Raw genomic sequence first — 21,834 nt, 5'->3', positions numbered from 1 at the left:
CACCTTAACGTGGTGGAGGGGTTTGAGCACCCGAATGATCCTAGGAGCTCTGTTGTCGGGGGCTTCGTGCCCCTGGTAGGGTCTCCCATGGCAAACAGGTCCTAGGTGACGGGTCAGACAAAGAGCGGTTCAGAAGCCCCTTATGAGAGACCACCAGGCCCGGTTAGAACCATGAGGCCGTCCTTCCGTGGACCCACCACCTGCAGGAGAAGCCATAAGGGCTGGTGCAATGTGATTTGGGCAACTCCAACAGCTGCCCCCACGACCCGGCAACGGACAAGTGGAAGAAGATGGATGGATGTTCTTAATCAAATACAAATATCTGAAAAGACTTGCAGTTGTTAATTACTGGTCCATTAAAAAACATTTCTTGGTATCGATTTGAAATCATACTTTTATGCTTCACTTTTACAATCAATATCCATGCAGGCAGCTTTTTTACTACAGAGACAGCTTTGAGGTGCAAACAAGCATAAAGAAAAAAAGTTACATTTGATAACAAGTACTTATAACAGAAAAAAGTCCTTTATGTAAAATGAATAAAACATGTGCAAAGGAAACAAAGTAGACCTTGATTACATACAAATAAAAATAAAAAAAACATTCCTTGACTGTCCAAAAGATAAACTTACAAATTACTGTGATAATGAAGGTTGACTGTGGCTGATAAAGTGACACTGATGAAGTATTTGTAAATACAGAACACACATTGGCCTGCACACTCTGCACACAATCAAAACTTGACACATCTGAATTACATGTTCATAATGGACTTCATCATCACACCCTATTGTTCTATATGCGGTTGGCTACTGGTCCATCTGAGGTGCCGCACCCACCTCCCCTGCTCACTGAATGGTAATTATAATTGACTGGAATTTACGGATGGCTAAGGCCAGGCTAGCCCAAGACTAAATTTATTATTTTGATTGCAGCAAAACTACACCATTTGTCATATGCTCTCCTGTAGATACATGCAACAACAGATAATAGTTGCCTTTTCTGTTTTGCAAAAGCCTCAGGCAGGATATTCACGAAGATAGCATGTGCAAAGGAATCCATCATCATACTAGTCTGTTACAGCACTTGGCTGACAACTTTTTTCCTTCTCAAACACTGTTGGTCCTTATTGCCATTGACCACGCCAGATAAATCTGGAAAAAAACAAAAAAACAAAAAATTAGCATTAACAGTAATGTAATAATATTGTCATGCAAAATATAGAAGACAACACATCATTCCATTCTGGAAGGTCTTGTTACGCAGGACACTAATCGAGGTTAATAAAGGTTTGCAATGTGTACTTGCCATGTTTGAGCTTTGGGAAACTCCCAGCAGTTGTAGTGTGTGACCATGTTGTGCTTCCGTTGCACTGCAGCATCACAATTTGGGCCTAAAGAAGACAAACACAAAATGTAGTATTATTCACAAGTAAAATGTACACATTACACAAAATATTTTTATAACTTTATCTACTCATTACCTGGCCAACATTAATTTGATGACGATGATTTTGAATGTCAGGCAGTGGGATGCCACAAGGGTTGTGTGGTACAGATGGCTGATTTTCTCAACATCCACAAAAAATGTATGAATATAAAAATTTAAATTCCAAAAGTGAAACATTGTTATCTGTATTTTAAAAACACACATTTAAAAATTCTCACATTTCTCACCTTACACGACACCCGTTTGTCTGCTCCTTCAAAATGGGCACAAAGTGGTACAGGCACAGGTACTTTGTCAGAGTAGTCCTGATAGGGACGGGCCTCCTCTATCATGCTATTGAAAAGTAGATCCATCAGCTCTTCAATGTAGTCTAAAACACAACATTTATTTAAATCAACATTTATCCTAATAATACTTATGTGTCATGCTAATTTAAATAAATATGACATACATGAAGTAGGGTTGGTCTTCATGGCTCTCACTGTGTAGTCTCCACGTTTGAATTTTGGATACACTATGGCATACAGCAGCATATGTGACGATTTGCCTTTTTTAATCATAATCAATTTCACAAATAAACATTAACATGCAGTATCAATGTATTATTTTCTAAACATTTCAAAGCAATAAAATAACTCAAGTGAATATTTGTTGAACCTTTATGATTCATTACCTGGCCAGCATTCCTTTGAACAAGAAGCCCAGACTATTGAGAGAGAATCAGGCTATGGATGCCTCAGTATGCGAAGTGTGGTATTGTGGGCTCATTTTAGCTACATCTTTCAAATAACGTGGTGTAAACAAAATAGTAAGAGTCTCTCGCATGCTGCTGTGCCTACAAAGAATTATAAAGAATTACAAAGAATAATAAATTTATATCTGAAGTGTAAATACATCAATATAAATTAGATATTGGGAGGAGTAGTTGCAATTCCACATACTTGATTTTGGACGCACTCTTGCATCATCACCTGAGGAGGACTTTGATGGCGACCAGTAGAGATGGTTCATATAGATGGTTCACAACGCTTTTGTTCCAACTCGTCATTTCCTCCGTTCACCTTTTTTTGCCCAGCTCAGTTTTTTCCTATCCCTGGGACACCCAACACCCCAAGACAATAAAATATGTGTTTTAATACATGAGATATAAAATGAAATTACTGAAAAAATTAAACAATTACATGACTAAAATACACTTTGGTTAATGGTTAGCACTATAGCTTAGCACTATTCACCTTATTCTGGCCCGCCCACTTTTGCCACTTTTTGCTTTGTCTCGGCACTTCCGTTGTACAGACACTTCTGGTCGAGCGCGAAGCCCGTTCATTTAACGGAGAACGAGGGAAAATATTCTTCCCTAAAATCTGACATTTAGTAGATTGATTTGTGCAAAATGTCCAATGTTCATTTGCATCAACAAGTCAACACTGCACCGTTGCTCTGCGCTCGAAAAAAGGCTTTGTTTTCGTGTAGTGCATGCAGTCCCATGTTAACAGATAGGAGAAAAGGGGCTGGCACAATTAATGGCGGTGCCCATGCGAGCCCTCGGAATAAATAAGCTAGCTCTATAATCTACGTCATGTACTTGCCATACAAAATGACCAAATCCAAAATTTCTTAAAATCTGTATGCAGTACAGGTGCGTTGGTCACCTTATGTCTTCTTGAAGAATCTGGACCTGTGCCTGCTCACAGCCTCCTGTTTGTCTGGCCTCTCATATTGTGCACAGAGTGGTTCAGGCACAGGGACTTTTTCTGAATGCTCCTGATACAGGAGAGGATCCTCCACCACACTGTCAAAGAGCAGTGCCATCAGCTTGTCAATATAGACTGTAAACAAAGAATACAACGTTTGTCCTCGCTGACTTATAAGCATTGAACTCATTTTGTAAATGTGACATACATGAGGTAGGTTTCGTCTTCAGGGCTCTCACAGTGTAGTCTCCGTGTTTGTACTTTGGGTACACAATAGCATACCTAAGCACACCCTCTACTGTCGTTGCGTGAGACCTATTTGCATTCTCATTGTAATGCAATGCAGCAACTTGCAACCTGGGGAAAAAAAGTATATTTACATATATACACACAGAACATATATTTTAATACTTTCTGTAGGTATTACCGAGCGAACATTCCTTTGAAGGAGAAGCCCACACTTTTTGGGGAGAATCTGATAATCAGACTGTGGAAAGCCTCAAGGGTTGATGTGTGGTACACCGGACTAATTTTTTCCACATCCTTGACAAAGCGTGGGGCCAATAGAATGTCTGAGAGTCTCTCACACGCTGCTGTACCTACAGAGTAAAGCATTTTAAAGAATGACATTTAGAATGGCAATGCTAGCCTGAAATCTAAAATACAATGGCCAAAGGGCCAGTATTGCTTGCTATACTTACTTGGTTTGAGCCACACTCTTGACCCTTCCCCAACCAGAGGCCCATGGAGGCAGTGAGGGAACAGGACGTTGTCATGCGTGTGGACATTCTGCATGTGGTTCGCCACAGAAGTCCACTTGGCGACAGCCTCTTGTCCCGAGGAGGACGTAGAAGCTGACCAATAGAGGTGGTTTACCACGCTTTTCCTCCACTGGCCAGCGTCCTGGGTGCTCTTTCTCTTTCCCAGCTCATCCACTTTTTTCCCAATTCCTAGGTATTAAAATATATTGTTACTAAATGCACAATAACCATAATATTATACAGCATTACCAAAATGCATACCCTTTCCCATGTGCCATGGGTCAAAGTAGTGACGGATTTCCTTTCTTTCCTCCCGTAAAAACTTTTGCACGCCGGTGTGTCGGTCCGTCACAATGGCCTCCACATTGACACCCCTCTCTTCCAGCATGGTCAGACTCCGCACAAAGCCCTCCTTCTCCATGCGCACGCTGTTTCCAACCTCATTGCTCTAATAAGACAAAAAAAATAAGAATAAAGAATTCTATCATAATGCACAGTTATCCCAAATTACATATACATTTTTATTGTAATGTTTTACCTGGACTAGCTGGATGTCAATGACTTTGTTACACGTTAGATTCATCATGGTGTAACTGCCATACTTGGCTGAATGTCCTACACGAATGCAAGTTATACATTAGCTGACTTTTATTAATACTTCTGATAAATGTTTATGAAATGTATTTACCAGGTGAATCTGCCCGCATGTCCCCACCCAGTGACACAGAGCCGCTTTCAAGAGCCTCCCTGATGAGGTCATCCTGCTCCAGCTTCCACTGCCAGTTGACCGTAGGGATGAGGAACTTTGCCTGATGCCTATAGAAGCACTGCTCTGACAGGCCCTGAATATTGAAGGCCCCCAAGAACTATAAAATGAAAACATCTGTTATCAGCTGATAATATATGGAAAAATAATCCAAACAATTCAAATGTTTTTGTAGTACCTTTGAAATCTGCCTAAATGATGAGCCGGTGAACAGCACAGCAGCACAGAGCTGTAAGTTTCCAGCTGGGATGTTGTTCACCATGGGCTGACTGGACCACTGATTGGTAAACTCACAGCGAGGACACTGTTGCGTGACCCGAAGCAGTGTGCCGACTGTGATGGTGTCCACAGCACAGCGACTAGTGCAGACAGGACATCGCCTGAACAGCTCCAGCAGTTGGTCCTCGTGAACAATATATTTTTTGTCCTTGTGTGGAGGGACTTCAGCAGGAATGCTATATAAAAAAAAGAGGCATATGTCATCCCTCAAAAAAGTAGGACGCTGTATATATTTTTTCAATTAAAACTCTAGAATTTCTTTGTACCTTGAACAGTTCACAGTGCTGGCACTGTCATCAATGTGGAAGCTGGGGTCAGACGCTGACACCTCACACCTTCTCCTTTTTAAAGGTGTAGAGGCTGCTCTGGGACTGTCAGGGAGAGGGATTTCCATCAGGTCCCCTGTCCCACAACCGACGCTTGTGTAAGCGGTCCGGGCTTGAGTAGCTGTACAAAACACAAACAAAAAAAACACGTTTAAAATGGCAGTAATTACACAACTTGTGTCTAACTATAGAAAAAAAAACTAAAGTGGTGAGAGTACTGTTTAAAGGATAAATAGAGAGATCACCTTTGCTTCGCCTGCTCGGCTTCACATTGGCCTGGACACTTGCATGCCATGTAATGACTGGATCAGTCTGGCAACCAATTTCTCTGCTCACTTTTGGCTGAAAACATAAAAATAAATAATATTTATAAAGCGCACACTCACGTGACATGCACATAGATTGTAAACTTGTATTGATGATTTATAGGAAAACAACCTTGGATATACTTTAGAGTATGCCACCCTATAGCAGATAAACCAAATATTTGTATCAGGTTAATTCTGGCTACAGTCGCTACTAAAAACTTCCAAATGGTTTGGCATTTTGAATAGCTGCGTTCAAATAGGTGTAAACTTTGGTTCAGTTCAGAAAACTTGTCAACATGAACATAATTAGCAGAATTGATCCTACTTTGTGAACCTGTTCAACAACAATGGCAATAACAACTATACTGATTCTGAAACCACGTAAGAACAGCTCATATCTGTGACCACAATGACCACACGGTCCACCTGGAGTGGTCAGCCCTCTCCTCACTGACCACACGGTCCACCTGGAGTGGTCAGCCCTCTCCTCACTGACCACACGGTCCACCTGGAGTGGTCAGCCCTCTCCTCACTGACCACACGGTCCACCTGGAGTGGTCAGCCCTCTCCTCACTGACCACACGGTCCACCTGGAGTGGTCAGCCCTCTCCTCACTGACCACACGGTCCACCTGGAGTGGTCAGCCCTCTCCTCACTGACCGCAATCGAGCATCAAACGGGAGCATTCTAGCTATACGTTAGCTTAACATGCTAGCTTGTAGCTACTGTCAAAAGCTACAGTCATCGCAAAACTTAGATTAGTTTGGTGCTCACTGCTCAGACTCGTGCACATTTGCGCACAGTGTTGGCGTAACTTTGCAGACTGATGCATTAGCAGGCTGCCCCGGGCAGAGTAGACGCGCTTATAACCGGTGGCTGCTGTTCCTCAGCCACAGTGAGCGAGTGCGGGACACGTCGCCTGGAGCTGAGGCTGCACAGTCTATTTACACGCCATATTTTTTCAACATATCTACACGACTCATGTGATTGGTATTATCAGAGGCGAAAACGGCGAATTTGTTTGAGACACTACAATAACGATCTATTCTGACGTGCACATCAATATTCTATATACTGTACATGACTCAATCTGTGAGCAAAGTAGCTTCTACTGACAGAAATGACCGGGACAGAGTGAACCAAGTGCCTCTTTTTACAGCAGCTACAATCATTGCAATTATTACCAAATCCAAAATGGGTAAATCAGCATTATTTTTCTCACTCACCTCACATTGGCGCCCGAAATCGTCCTGTTGGCGGGGCAGCAGTGTCGGTGGGCTAAGGCTCAGTCGTGGAAGAGCAAGGGTGGGGACGGCCTCGCTCTTCAAACGCAGAAGACTAGCATAGCCCAGTTCAACCTCCATGAAGTTGGCGAAGGAATCGCGCGTAAAATGGTCTTTGCAAACTCCAGCCTGAGCAGGGAGTTCGCAGTTTTCCCCCAAGCCAATTGCGCGCGTCCACTGGCGCCTAATTTCTAAGTTCTGCGGAAACCTGTGCAAACCTACAGAACTGTGGCACCCCACTACGCTACACTTCCTCCCCATCCTAACACAGTACAATTAACACCTAACAATTAAATTATACACGATAGACCACTAAAAACAATACTAACAAACGCCCTAAGCTAAACTGAGCTAACTAATCTAACAATAAAAGCAACTAGTGACTACAACTACAACATTCAACAACTAACACTACTAAAACTATACAATTATCTATAATAAACAAGCTATCCTAATAAAATCTACCTAAATGCTATGATAACTAATCGCAAACCTGACAATCGATGAAAATATTCTCTCGCTATTCCAACTCCAACTCGCTACGGGGGCGTGAGCGAGACTGAGCCCTTTTATACCCCAGAGCGGCAGGGCCCGTGACATCATCTCTCGCCTCCTGACATCATCTCTCTCCCCTCCGCTAATTGGGTGCCGAATTCAAAAAATCAAATGCAGTACAGACAGTTCGCTGCAGATGGCGCCACACAGACGGTTTGGGACACAAAGACAGGATTTCAACAAATTTGCACTAAATTGTTAAAATAGTGACATATACACGTAGACAACACTATAAGATACCCATTTATACAACTTAGCTAGAAAAAAAAGTTGATTTTGGGGTTAGTTGTTCTTTAAGTTTCCCAAGCCTTGTGGGGCCCTCTGCTGGTTAAGCTAAGATTTACCATCCGGTCAGAATATTCTTTTATTTTACATTATTTACAGTTTTAATTTTCTTTGTTGATTTTTGTCTTTCAGGATTTTGACAAACTCCTGGAGTCCATGAAGAGCGCCTTGGCTGAAGATACTCACTCGGCTTTTGTTTTTAACTGCTCCAATGGGAAGGGGCGAACGACGACAGCCACTGTCATCGCAGTCCTCACGCTGTGGCATTTTAATGTAAGATTATACATTAAAAATAATGCAAGCATCTTTTTTCCTTGCTTCCTAGTACTTTAGAATATATTGAAGGTTTTACCTTTTTATTATCTAATTCCTTCCTGATTTATTGAGCTTTGTACTGCACTTTTTACAGTTTTTCACCCTCCTGATGATTAAATGATTATTCATATCAACAAGACTTGACTGTTGCAACCCTGTCTTTACCTGTCTGAATAAGTCTGCTCTGAACAAACTACACAATTCTGCTGCTAGACTTTTAACAGGTGCCCCTCGAACGTCTCTCCATTGGCTACCTGTAAAATTCAGGATTGATTTCAAGATTTTGGTGCTGACTTTCACTGAACATCCAGGACTTTTTGAGCCCTTGGTGAGACTCTTCGGTCCTCAGGCCAGAACTTGCTTGTAGTCCCTAAGACTTGTTACAAGACCCGAGGGGACCTGTCTTTTCTTTTCAGACTGTGGAGCGCCCGGCCCCGGTCTCTGCGTCTTTTACCTATTCTTTTGCCCAGCACTTTGAGATTTTATCTGTGCTTTAGAAATACATTTTATTTATTTGTTTGTTCATTTGGTCGGGACAGTGCATGTTAACCTCCGCCTGACCCGAACGCATCGTCTCCAGTTCAGCGATACCCAAATCTAAATCTTCTCAACTGGAGAGCAACAGTGACGGTGGCACTGTTGCTAGAGCGGGTCGTCTTGTGATCGGAAGGTCGCGAGTTCAAATCCCACCCGGCCCAACAAATGCACACTGTCACCCTAGTTGCCTCCAGTGTCAAACACCCCACGCCTGATTGAAGCCTTTGGCTAAATTTGCATCTGTTGTCGCACTCTCAAATACACTCTCATTCATCCTGGCCTATTGTACATGTTTTAGTGGTAGGAGAAACCAGAGTACCCGGAGGAAACCTATGCAGACGCGGGGAGAACATTAAAACTCCACACAGAAACTCCCCAAATCAAATATATCCAAGTCAAGCCATACATTTGACTCTATCCATTATGTAGATTTTGTCGGTGACTTATAAAATCAAAAAAACATAAAATGACAGAAAACATGCAAAACATTTTTTTTCTCCTATTTAGGTACTAATCCACGGCAAAAGTTTCACATTGAAACACTAAATTCATTTTTTGTCCTTATTCACCTGCAGTGTTTGGCCTTAAATTATTGAAAATACGTCGTCTTTTGGGGAAAAGTAAAAAGTAAATAGTTGAGAACTTCAGACTTTAATCATCTTTTAGGTTCTTACTTTGTCTGTAAAGTCTTTGTTGTGGCATGAATAATCTCCTTGTTGTTTTAGGGTTTCCCGGAGATCACAGACGATGAGATTGTGAGTGTTCCTGACGCCAAGTACACAAAAGGAGAATTTGAGGTTTGTTGCCTTGTTTTTTGTAACTGTTGAACACGTTGCAGATTCATAATATTCAAAGAATGTTCAGGCCAGATGACTCGGGCTTGATTAGATAGATACAACCTGAAGGAAATTCCATGGGGAACAATGTAAGATACACGGGAAAAATAACAGCTTTAGTTCTTTTTTTTTTTATCTTCATTTGGTTTAGAAGTTAAACCAACTCAAAATAATCATAAAGTACCTTAATTCAAGCAATTCTAAGTCATTTATCTCATTAAAGATGGTAATTTTTTGTCAGTCTTAGACATTTCTGAGCAGAAGAAGAAGATCTTTATTTATATAGCGCCTTTCACAGACATAGTCACAAAGCGCTTTACATGAGACATTCACTCCATACTGGTGGTGGAAAGCTGAGTCAGTGTCTTAAGCTGCTCAAGACGTTAGCATGCTACCGGTTAGTAACTGTCAACCATTTTAATGGCTTCAACACGATAAACACATGTGTGACTCACATCTATGAACACTGAGGAAATTCTACAGTAACAGCTCAGCTCTGACCTCTGTCACATGTTGTATCCAAGGCTAGATGTTTGGAGTGTGGTTAGGACTTTCTCTAGGAGAGGCTTTTCGTATTGAAGCTAAATGCTAACTGGTAGCATGCTAATGTCTTGAGCAGCTTAAACACTGACACTGTTTTTTTTTCACATAAACGTCCGTCTCTGGGGGCGTGTTTTACTGTTATCTTCTTTAGCAATGATTACGATTACATAAAAATGTATTTATATCCTGAGTATAGATATTGTTACATGTTGTAGTACTGCATAATTCTACTTTGGTATTCAAAATGGCTGCCATAACAACAAAAGTCACATGACTGAAAGGCGCGTATAAATAAGGATTGGAAATCAATTACCAAAAATAGGAATAGAAAATATTAGCAAGAAAGCAAAAGGATTCCTGTTTTGACCAGATTTCAGAGTTTAAAAACATGAGAGCTTGTGTTATAGTAAACGTTTCTGAACTTTGACCTTACCAACCCCGGTTCATACAAATCCAGGTGCCAACTTTATATTTTCTTGGGCGGGCAGAGTGGGTTTAAATGAAGTAATTATCACAAATAAAATCTCCCTCCGTCGTCCCTTTGTGTAGTGACTGTTTGGCGTTTCCTGGTTACGATCCCGGTAACGGCGCTGTGATTGGCAGGTCGTATTGTGTGCCGACAGCATGCGGTCTCTTTCTGTTTATCCGAATGACGGCAGAGCAGCGGGTCGTCCGCATTAAGTCATCGTCACAACACGAAGGCGAGGAAAAAGCACATCCAAAGACATGGATCACAGAGAAGAATTACTTCGTTTGTGCTTTTTGGCCTGGCTTTAAGTCAACAGAGTTCTGTGGGTTTTATAATCTGAAACGAAAATTGGAGAGACCTGGGCTAGATTGGTGAACAAAGTTTATTTTCCTTCTCGGATCATCTTGGACCATTTTACACGTCAAGGTAGAATAAATCCCAAAATAAAACACTGTCATCTATTGCTATTGGCACCATTATCATAACTCGAACTGATGGTAACTTTGTGTCGTACTGTTGGAGACTTTCTGACTACACTGAAGCACTTTGACTTGGGACATATTACACATGAGGGACATTAGGGAGCCCCTCCTGGAACCGCCACCTTAACGTGGTGGAGGTGTTTGAGCACCCGAATGATCCTGGGGGCTCTGTTGTCAGGGGCTTCGTGCCCCTGGTAAGGTCCTGGGTGACGGGTCAGACAAAGAGCGGTTCAGAGGCCCCTTATGAGAGACCAACAGGCCCGGTTAGAACCATGAGGCCGTCCTTCTGTGGACCCACCACCTGCTGGAGGAGCCATAAGGGGCCGGTGCAATGTGATTTGACCCGGAAACGGACAAGTGGAAGAAAATGGATGGATGGATGGACATTAGGGAGCACACGAGTCCTTTACAAAATATGCTAAAATATGAAATGTTATGAGTGAAAATGACATGCATGTTCTTGATCTTGTTCATGATCTTAAACCATTGGTCTGCTGTCCTCGCTCAGGTGGTGATGCAGCTGGTGCGCCTGCTCCCTGACGGACACCGGATAAAGCGGGAGGTGGACTTTGCTCTGGACTCAGTCAGCGAAACCATGACTCCAATGCACTACCATCTACGAGAGGTCATCATCTGCGCCTACAGACAGGTACGGGACGCTATTCAGTATGTTTGGTTATTTCGGGACTCTGCTTTGTTAAGAGGCCTGCCAGCTTTGAATGGAAAGATCCTATGAGTTTAGTTTGTCTTTGTAAGATTTAAGGACGGACTTGTGATTGGATTTTGGAGCTGCTGGTTCCAGGGAAAAGAGTCAGACTGTGACTGGGTGCAGCTCATTTTGTGGAACTTGTTTTGCACATTCAGTGAATGAACAGTAACGTAAGGCCATTTCTCATGCAAGTATTGTGATTGTGGTTGAGGTGAACTTAGATTTTTTTCCTCTGCATTTGAGTCCCACGTACGGAGCAGCCTGAGTGCTAGTCTAAACTAAAGACCTCCTCTCAGAAGCTTAGAGCGGTCGGGCGTGGTCAGATCCTGTGAGGGGGCACGTCGCACATCAACATTGACAGTGGATTGAAAATATACCGTCAATCATGGCAAAAAGTAACCTGGCACCCTGCCTGGTCTGCCAAGTGTAGTTGTAAAGTGCTATAGAAATAAACTTTGATTGATTGAACCTGAACCTTCATGTCGGTGGAGAGTCCTTGCCTCAAGTATCTCGGGGTCTTGTTCATGAGTGAGGGACGGATGGAGCGTGAGATCGATCTACGTTCCCACCCTCACCTATGGTCATGAGATTTGGGTAATGACCGAAAGGACAAGATCGCGGATACAAGCGGCCGAAAAGAGTTTCCTTCTCAGGGTGGCTGGACGTGTGTGTGGATCGAGAAGTCTGGATGGAGGATGGATGGATGGACAGATGACTGAACCTGTAAATAAGGGTCCTTTTTCAAGACATATATCCTAGTTTTTTACACTTAAATGAAGGGAAAAAAAAATCTCATTTTATCTCAATCCCTCAATCTTATTTTACTCTACATGTTTTTCCTTCATTTAAGTGTAGAATTAGGATTAGGGTTAGCAATTATGCATATCCAAATCTCAAAGCGTATTGACTGGAGAGCTGACGGCCTATATGCCAGTGTGATACCTCATTTGAAAGCCAAGACTTTCTAGTTTCTAAAAATATGTGAGGAATCCGTGTGAGTGAAACACAATTTACATCACATTTGCCGTTCCTAACCCTAATGCTAACCCTAGCCTGCTGATCGGGGGAATGGGCAAATAACAGGTTAGTTTGTATGGCTTATAGGCATTAAAAACCAAAAGACCTTTGACCAAAGTAGAGATTTAAATTTTGATTAAAGATCGATTTAAGCCCTTATTTAACTCCATGTCTTCTTTTCTATTCCCATAATCTTCCTCTGTTATCTTCCTCTTTGTTCTCAAGTTTCCTGCCCGCTTTAACCTCAGCTCCCTGTCCCTCCTCCGCACATGCCCGAACCCTCTCAAACCTCTCCTTTCCCTCCATGTAGTATCTCAAACGCCCCACAGATGGCGCCACAAACTCGCCCATGTCCCATCTGTCTTCCTGAATGAAATCACCCCGTTTCTCGCACCATGTGGCAGTTTGATCGCTGTGTGTAACGTGTCATCATCAGCTTGTGCTCCTTCACCGTTTGGGCCAAATGTGCTGTAAATGACACCCCACCTGCTCGAGCACCATCATTATGTATTATCTGTCAGGCTTTTGGATTCTGTTAAAGGCTGTCACCGGGGATTGTGCTGCAGGTGGTTTGGTGGGGGCAGGAAAATGAAAAGAATCAAGAAAATCAAGGTTTTATTTTATGATATGAGCCGAGCCGTGCACATTTTTTCATTAAACGGATAATTGAAGGGATACAGCTGGGCATTGTGTTGATGCAGCTGCACGACATTTTGAGGCAGGACAATATTTGATGAGGAGGGCGAATTTGCTATTGTTGTGTTTGCAAGATTTACACATTTTTAATATGTAATAAGTGCATATTTTAACACGATATCCAGGAGAGATGATTGCAATATGAACTACCAATGTTGGCACTAATACATAACAGGGCCCCTTCTAGTAAGATTCTTTTGCGCTTTTAGCAGTAACATATTTTTTTTTTTCCCCAACTTTGTTTTACATTTTTAAGGCACATAACAAATACAAGTGAAAACCCACTATTCAAAATAGACTATGCCAAGATAGACATAGAAACAACGATGGAACAATCACCAAAAGCATAAACACACACACAAAAAACCCATTACATTCATCATAAAATAATTATGATAAAAATAAACGAGACCAGACGAACAAAAAACAACAACAAAAAAGGACAAAGACCAAGACGAAAAGCAGGTGCCAGGGATTAAGGAATTGTAAGGTGTTAGCAGTAACATATTTTAATTAAGTTTTAGACTGTGTTTTGATGAAAATGTAATTTCATTATAGTCGAGATTTAGTTAAACATTTTTTTTTTTCAGTTTTAGTCATTTATTTATTCATTCATAATATTTATTATAATCATATTTAATCAAGGTCCTCTTCTTTATGGGGCTTCTCCCACATGAACAAAGCTCAGAGCTGCTCCTTTTGCAGAGAATTTAATGATTTTAGGCTCTTTCAAACTGTCATTGTGTGACGGATTGACAGTTTGTTTGTTATTGTTTTTATTTTTATTATTATTGTTAGGTTCGTTTTAGGGGTGCCAGTCAGGTTTCCCTCCTGACTTAAAGGATAAAGTATGTATCGCGGTGTATTCTATGGGTTTACTATAGTCCGTGAGTTTCCTTACAATGCCACAATCCTCACAAGGACATATGCTACATGGCATAAACCCTTTTGTATGTAGGACATAGTTTGAACAACACCCACACAGACAGAACATGTGGGTTTTGCAAGCATGTATTGGAAAATAAACAAGGACTAATAGCACATAAGTGTTCATCATTTTCTCCCCCCCATACACAAAATAAATCCCCACTCAAAAAGGAAGAAAAAGTTCAGAGGAGCCAGAAATTGCCCATTTGTCATTTCCAACATTTCCTTTTCACAAATACACATACAAAAGCATTAACTTATGTATTGCGAGAGCACCAAGTGACGTCACACTGACGGAATGCGGAAGTGCGGTCTAGCCAGCACCAGATCGATCTACAGTAAACATCATAAATTTTGTTTTGGCATACTTTCATCAAGGTTCGAAACCACAGCAAAAACAAAGCAATAATACGTAGATCAAGGCACAAAGAAAGAAAACTCACGGACAATCTAGAGTCCAAGCGGACCTGTACGTAGCTACAGCACGTCACCGACGTGCTGTAGCTACCAGGAAGCAGTAGGTCCGGGTGCTGCGGGGAATTATTTTGTTTAAAAAAAAAAGATGTTTGCAATACTGACAAGCGCTATGGAAGGAGGGAATGTTACCAGCAAGTACTTGTTCGTGGAGGAATTAACCACCCTCGTTGGGAGTACAACTAATAACGCTTTGCTACCCGTCAGGATCCGAGGCTGCTACTTCCCTGTCCCGCAAAGGTATGCCATTTTACTAGAGCAAGCCGAGCAGGCTTAACCGGCGGCGGGAACAGGGGGAGCGAATGGGCGAAGGGGCAGAGATGGGCGTTGAGTGTGAGGTCAGAGAGAGAGGCTGGACAGGGGAGTAAACCGGGGTGTGGTGAAGGCGAGGGTATAGGTGACTGACCATGCACAGACGGGTGCCTGGTTGTCACAATTGGAAGTTTGGATGATCTTTTGTCTCTTCTTTTCATTCTTATTTAGCCAGATTTTAGTTCACGAAAGTATCTGGACATTTTAGTCATATTTTTAGTCTAATAGAAAACTTTTAATTTAGTTTTAGTCCAATTGTAGTCTGCAAAACTATTAACTTGACTAAAATCGACAGACTTCACACTGGATTTTAGTGCACATTCCCTTGATAAGTGCATTTAAATGTTCTCTGTGAAGCAGCACATGGAGGACAAAAAAGTCATTCAGACACAACAGAAGTGTTTGAAAAGCACCTGCACAAAGTTTGACAAAAAGATTTTCATTGGTGGAACGTCAGAAACAGCCTTGTCTGACCCATTTGCAATAGACTATTCTCTAACCTCTTCAGTTTCTTGTGAAAAGAGAGCTTTTACTGACTCTTTTTAATGCTTTAACCATTTGAATTTGAATGATGTATTGGCCTCAGGGCCGGATCTCTTCAGTGAAGAAATACTCTCACATTTAGTTGATTATAAAAGCGATGGCTACTTTTCAGAGCAAAATTGAAATTCTAATGTTTCATCGGCAACACTTTGTTTTACACTACCCTTGATATATATATTTTTTTTACGATTTTAATTGATTTTATTTGAAATAAAAGTAGTTTTTTTTTCTTTCTTTCATGTTTCATGTTTCATTTTATATTCCCTGTCTCCTCTCAAAAGTAAAACCTCTTAGTAAGCCATGGAGTTTTCAAAAGTGTTTTAGTTTTATGATCTTCATGCCTCTGCTGTGATTGACAACCGTCTCCATGGAGACTCGAGGGAAAGGGGCGGAGTTAAATGGTCGGCTCAGAGCAGAGTGAGAGAAAGGCACAGGAGCAGACCAGAGGAAAGTGGGAAAGAAAACTCCAGCGTTATTCCATTGTGTATCTAACCCATAGGTACCAGTTATTACAGACTGTTACAGAGCTTTAGTTGGTTCAATGTGTCAGGGACTGTAAAATAAAGTGATACCGTTTCATCAATGTGCTACACAAACTTCACTTCTCTTTTTTTACTTTATATTTAAAAGTCCACGATGTGCTTTTCAGATACAGTTCCTTCTGGAGTGGCAGGTGTATTGAAAGAGCTGTTGTTTCCTTTGTGTATGAAAAAATGTATTGGATTTGTAAAGGTGGTTTTGTCTCCTTGATGCTTGTGTGTGCGATTTGTTTTTCTCGAGTTCCAGGGTTTGTTATTGTGTTTCATCCCTGGAGTTTTACATTTATACTGTGAGCCCCCCCTACAACGAGGATGCTGCTGATTAACTACAAACGCTGTCAATAAACAGATGTCTTCAGTAATGTGCGATACCCTAAAATTCAAACCTTTGACTGAAAAACCATAATCCCCATAATCCCCGCATGCTTGGAGAACACTGCTTTACAGAACAATGGTTGCACAGCAGGCGATGCACTTTATGATGTGGATAAACTTTCTGTCCCGTTTTAGTTGGAAACAAGTTTTAGTTGGAAACAAAAAACTTGCCCTTTTTGTGATTATAAGCAACACGTTCTCTCTGGAGCCACCGTTTGCAGATGGAGCCTGTAGAGCCTGGGACAGCGAGGAGTTTTCGCTTGATTTACCTCTCGCTGAGATCGAGTTTCTTGCAAGCAAAAAGTTCATGAGTGCGGTGTCGGTGGGATTTTCTAGATTTTTTTCAATACTGATACTTTAAGGAACATGTCACCGTTTTTTTACCCCCTACTTGCTCCAGCAATGTCCGTCGTGTACGAGTTTAATATAGAAACTGAAATTACGCGTTAGACCTGAGGTGGCAGTAGTGAGTATCAAAATGGCCACTTATTTAAAGCAGTACTAAATAACTTGTTTACCTTAATAAATCCTTTCCGTAGTCCTTCTGGGGGAAATACAAGTGTTGATGGGATGATCGGAGGGTCTTTCATCTCCCCCTGGTGTCTCTGGCCAGAAAACCACAATTGCAACTTCCCTGCCTACGGGTCGGAGGCACCAATACACACAAATGGAATCATAAAGGAGAAGCTAGCAGGCTAACGGGCAAAGCTAACTGTGAACTAGCGCCACTTAAACAGTATTTACAGCCAAGTTTGACTGAATAAAATGATCTCCATTGTGTAATTGGATGAACAATATCCCTCTATAACTTTGTCTTTTCTGTCAGCGTAGTATTTACTCTCACGGACAATTAATGAGTAAAAAAACACAACATGCTACGACACCTGCAGTGGCGCTTATGGCCTCTAGGGGCATGAGTAACTTAGTTCTGCTTTCAGTAAAGAAAGAAGATTTGTAGCTTCCATGTTGCTTTTTTGTCACTCTTTCCTCACTTTTTGTCACGTTTTCTTGCTTTTTCAACCTTGTTTTTTAAGTCTCATTTTCGTCCCTATGTTGACATTTTTTTCAAGAAGTTTTTAGATTTGGGTAAAGCCGAACTAGAGAAAATGTGCTTGGTTAAGGCGAGGGTTAAGAGGTTAATGGTGTGTGTTTAGGGCATTTCATTATGTATTTGAACTCACCATTTACTGCAATGCAAAAATCACGGTCAAAGTTGCAAAGATCTTTGTTGGATTGAGGACTTGAACTGGCATTGCCCTCCCCCTCCCGCGCCGCTTCCCCCTGCGCTCCGCCGGGCCAGGTGATAAGCAGAGCCAGATGTTTTCAAGGCGAAGAGAAAGGGGAACGGTGGGGAGAAAAAAAAAATCCAGCTCTTTTTGTCTGGTCTGTGCCCCTCTGACAGTGGTCGGAAAATGTGTCTTTGATGGAGAGAAAAAAAAAAAAAAAAAGATCCATGCACCGAGAGCCCAGAGCCATCCACAAACCCCAGACACCACAGAGGGGGGAGGGGAGCGTTTTACTAGAAAGAGACTCTTCTCAGCCGCTTTTGGAGATTCTGATGGGAACTTTAGTTGCGGATGAGCTCAGAATCCATAATAATGAAGTGAGTTAATCTTCGCATAGAACTGATGGGATTCATGGCTCTTTGATGTTCCTAAAGAGCCGTTCAAAAGACTGGCTCATTTTTGTATTGATTTAAGAAGCCAACCAGAAAACTCATATTCTTAGCTTAGGCTTACTAGTAATTCTCACTGCTGCCTGCGTGGGGAGCTCCATGCAAACTTGTTTTGTCTATGATTTGTTATGTGCAATGCCATAACAACATCATTAATTTTGATTAAAGGATCTGTATCCTGCTATTTTAGCCATTCCAAAGTTAAGTATAGGCATTTATATGATATATTGTACCTCTACCACTATGCAGCACTCATTTTTGTGATAAATTAAAGTGTTTTCTGGAGGTATTTCAAACCCGGAAGACACTCCGGGTTTGAACTCCGCCCCCTCTCTCCGCACATACAACTTTACCATAATATAAATAAACGGCAATAAGTGCCTCTTCTTTAGGAAGGTTGAATAAAGTCCTCGTAGCCAAACGTGCTTTTCTCGGTGACATTATCGTTATAGGTAAGAAAAAAGAACAGGTGTGTCCAGAGTAGGGATGGGTACCGTTCGTTTTTTTTTCGATACCAAGTACTTTAACGATACCTGCTTTTCGGTTCCGGTGCCTTAACGGTACTTTTTTCGATACCTATGTTATTTTAATTCAATAAAAATAACGTGTATTAAAAGTATAGTTCAGGAAAAAATCCTGAAACGGCACAGCAGAAGCTACACAGGAGCAGCAGCGTCGCCTGTGACTTCGTGTTTTGAGCACAATTTCCACTTAAGCAGAGATAAAAAGAAAGAAAGGACGTTATTACCTCTTAAGCTGCAGAGACAGGACAGATCCACATCAGGACATGCTTTTCTTTCAGCTAAACTTTTCTAAACACACTGCGCTGTTCGACGAAGCGAAAGCAACTTCACAGTCAAAGATCCTCACATGGTGTGAGCGCTCACTCTGCCACTGACAATTTACCAAAACTGGACCAACAATGTCTAATACAGAGTGAGCGCTCACGTTCAACAAACCATCTTCGATATTCCTGTCGCTGCAGCCGCAGTTGTAAACAAGAGCACGTAAGCTCAGCCTCCGTGGGTCTGTCACTAAAGGTAAAGACGTCTTTCTTATTGTCACTGCTCTTTTTTGCTTTTCACTTTGACTAAAGCTCAAGTTTCTTATTCAGTCCTGGTTTAGTCCTAGTTTATAACTGGTTTTGTTTAGCTCCGGGTTTTACAACCGGTGTAGTCTACGTCCTGGCTCAGTCCTGACGCAGATCGCGGCTCTGTCATCTCTATTACAAAAGTTTAGCAAGTTTTGCTTCGCTATAAGTTACATCTATAAAATATATCTTTGCTTCGCTCCATTTGCGCTGAAGCGGGTCAGTATCTGCGCACACGTTCATGTAGCTTTTTTGAGACTCATTGCGGGTCACATATTGACGTCTGGAGAGAAAAAGACATCCTTTTTTCTCTTTGTCTCTTTCTTACAACAGGAATAATGAAAAAGCTGGTTTATAAATTAAAATCAGGCCGTAAGCATAGAATTAAGACGTGACATTACAGACGTCGAGCACTTCCGGTCTGCTGTTACGACACAACTGAGCAGGTCAGTCGTTCACCAGCAGAGGGCGGAGCAGCTGCTCAGAGAGAAGGATTCAGGAGGATTGTTGAGAACTGCGTGAATTAAGCCAAAAAACACTCTGTGGGTGTTTTTGATAAGGAAATTGTATAACAACATGGCTAAAAGCTCTAAAAAGTCGATTTGGCATGATATAGGACCTTTAAGAAAAGGGTTGTCAAGTACCACCTTGTTTTTCTCTTAGCCTGCACCCTAATACTGTACTTATTGCTAATTACAATCTTTCCAATTCCATTCTCGGTTTGATTTCCGGCACATTAAATAATCTTTTCATTTCCGATCTCAATTGCACGTCCGAATTTGCCCTTTCGTGCTACCAAATCCCACTCACTGCACGTCCTCAAAGGCAGTGCTTTGACGTCATTGCACGCCAAAGTGTCACCGCGAAAAAGATACAGACAGACATTATTTCACAGAAAAGCTGGGACTTTGTTCTGAGGTTTTCAATTGGCCTTTCTAAAGGTGAAGACCGGAGACAAGTGCGTCAGAGGCGAAGTCTGATTCATATAAAGGTGAAATGATGGATCTGATTATTCCGAACAGAACGAGGTTCAATGTCATTCCTGTGATGAACATGGCATGCTGTCCTTAAAGGTGTTTTATGCTAATATTTCCCCCCAGGCTTTTTAAATCTACATTATCACACCTTTGTATAGATATTTTTTGTAGTACAGTTAGGTCCAAATACAGGGACGGTAACCTAATACTTTCGTTTCCCGCAGATGCACACTGTCGTTGTGTCCTTGGGCAAGACACTTCACCCACCTTGCCTCCAGTGTCTGTGTACATTGCTGTATGAGAGTGTGAATGGGTGACTGGTTCCTTTTCCTATAAAGCGTTTTGTATATATATAGTTTTAATTTATAAACACTTCTTCAAAGATTTCCATAGTTTAGCTCCATGTAGGTGACACTTCTGTTTCAATATTGTCCATGCATTCTTCTTCTTCTTCTTCTTCTTCTTCTTCTTCTTCTTCTTCTTCTTCTTCTTCTTCTTCTTCTTCTTCTTCTTCTTCTTCTTCTTCTTCTTCTTCTTCTTCTTCTTCTTCTTCTTCTTCTTCTTCTTCTTCTTCTTCTTCTTCTTCTACTTCTTCTTCTACTTCTTCTTCCTCCATATTATTCTCATCCTCCTCCATCTCCTCCTTCTTCTTCTTCCTCCTCCATATTATTCCCATCCTCCATCTCCTCCTTCCTTTTCTTCCTCTCCTTCTTTATCTTGTTTTTCTTCTTCTTCCTCTTCTGCTTATTCTGCTCCTTCTTCTTCTGCTCCTGCTTTTTCTGCTCCTTCTTTTCCTCCTTCTTCTTCTCCATATTCTTCTCACCCTCCTCCATCTTCTTCTCCTCCTACTTCTTCTTCCTTTTCTTCCTCTCCTTCTTTATCTTTTTTTCCTTCTTTCCTCTCCTTCTCTGCTTAGCTTTCCACATGATACGTTTGAAGATACATTTTTAAGTCGACTAGATTTGAACACAGAACTGAAAGTTGTCTATTTTTCACATTGACATTGCCCACCTAAAGCAGCCTTTTTAATGTATCAAAGTGCACAACAGACTGCGTGCTTGTGGTGCCTCCGTCCAGCTACAGCTACATCCTTGAACCGGATCAGCCGCGGAAAATGTATGAATAAGTGATGGCATCAGTGAAACAAACAGGAAACAAGCTGGGACAGTTGAATGACACTGTGCAAATACCATCAAGACAGATCCCAGCCCTGACTGCTTTAATGAGCCCGGGGTCCCGCTCCTGAAGGCGGTATGGAGGCTTATGAACGTCCTACATGCAAGCTGAGATGCTTATTGACGCCTTGACATTGAGCGTTCATGATTTATTAATCTGTAAGCCCCTTGTTTCCTGGCTTAACTTGTGGCTATGTGTGTACAAAATGTCACTGCTGGAAGGAGTAGGTGCACGGACAGGATCGGAGAACTTCTTCTGCTCCTCCTGCTTCTTTTGCTTCTTCTGCTTCTGCTTATACTCACTACTGCCACCTCAGGTCTTACACGTAACTGCAGTCTCTACTTTAAGCAGTTGTGGCGAACAGGTCTGAGCTCATTCTACACATTAGGACATGGCTGGAACATGTAGGGGGAGGAAAATACTTAGTTTTAACATT

The 21,834-nt window shown here is 41.7% G+C and overlaps 1 protein-coding gene across 3 annotated transcripts in view; it reads left to right on the top strand.

Moving 5' to 3' along the window:
* Positions 1–21,834, top strand: part of pald1a (phosphatase domain containing paladin 1a) — a 129,241-nt gene that overhangs the window by 64,252 nt on the left and 43,155 nt on the right. For all 3 annotated transcript variants that reach the window (XM_079577128.1, XM_079577130.1, XM_079577129.1), the window contains exons 16-18: positions 7,839–7,979; positions 9,284–9,355; positions 11,397–11,537. In XM_079577128.1, the coding sequence (XP_079433254.1) occupies positions 7,839–7,979; positions 9,284–9,355; positions 11,397–11,537 (354 nt within the window). The remainder of the gene's footprint in view (positions 1–7,838; positions 7,980–9,283; positions 9,356–11,396; positions 11,538–21,834) is intronic.

Source organism: Gobius niger, assembly GCF_951799975.1.
Source record: "Gobius niger genome assembly, chromosome: 19".
Lineage (NCBI taxonomy): Eukaryota > Metazoa > Chordata > Actinopteri > Gobiiformes > Gobiidae > Gobius > Gobius niger.
Note: the sequence above shows the minus strand (reverse complement) of the source record. Positions and strands in the feature narration are given on the sequence as shown.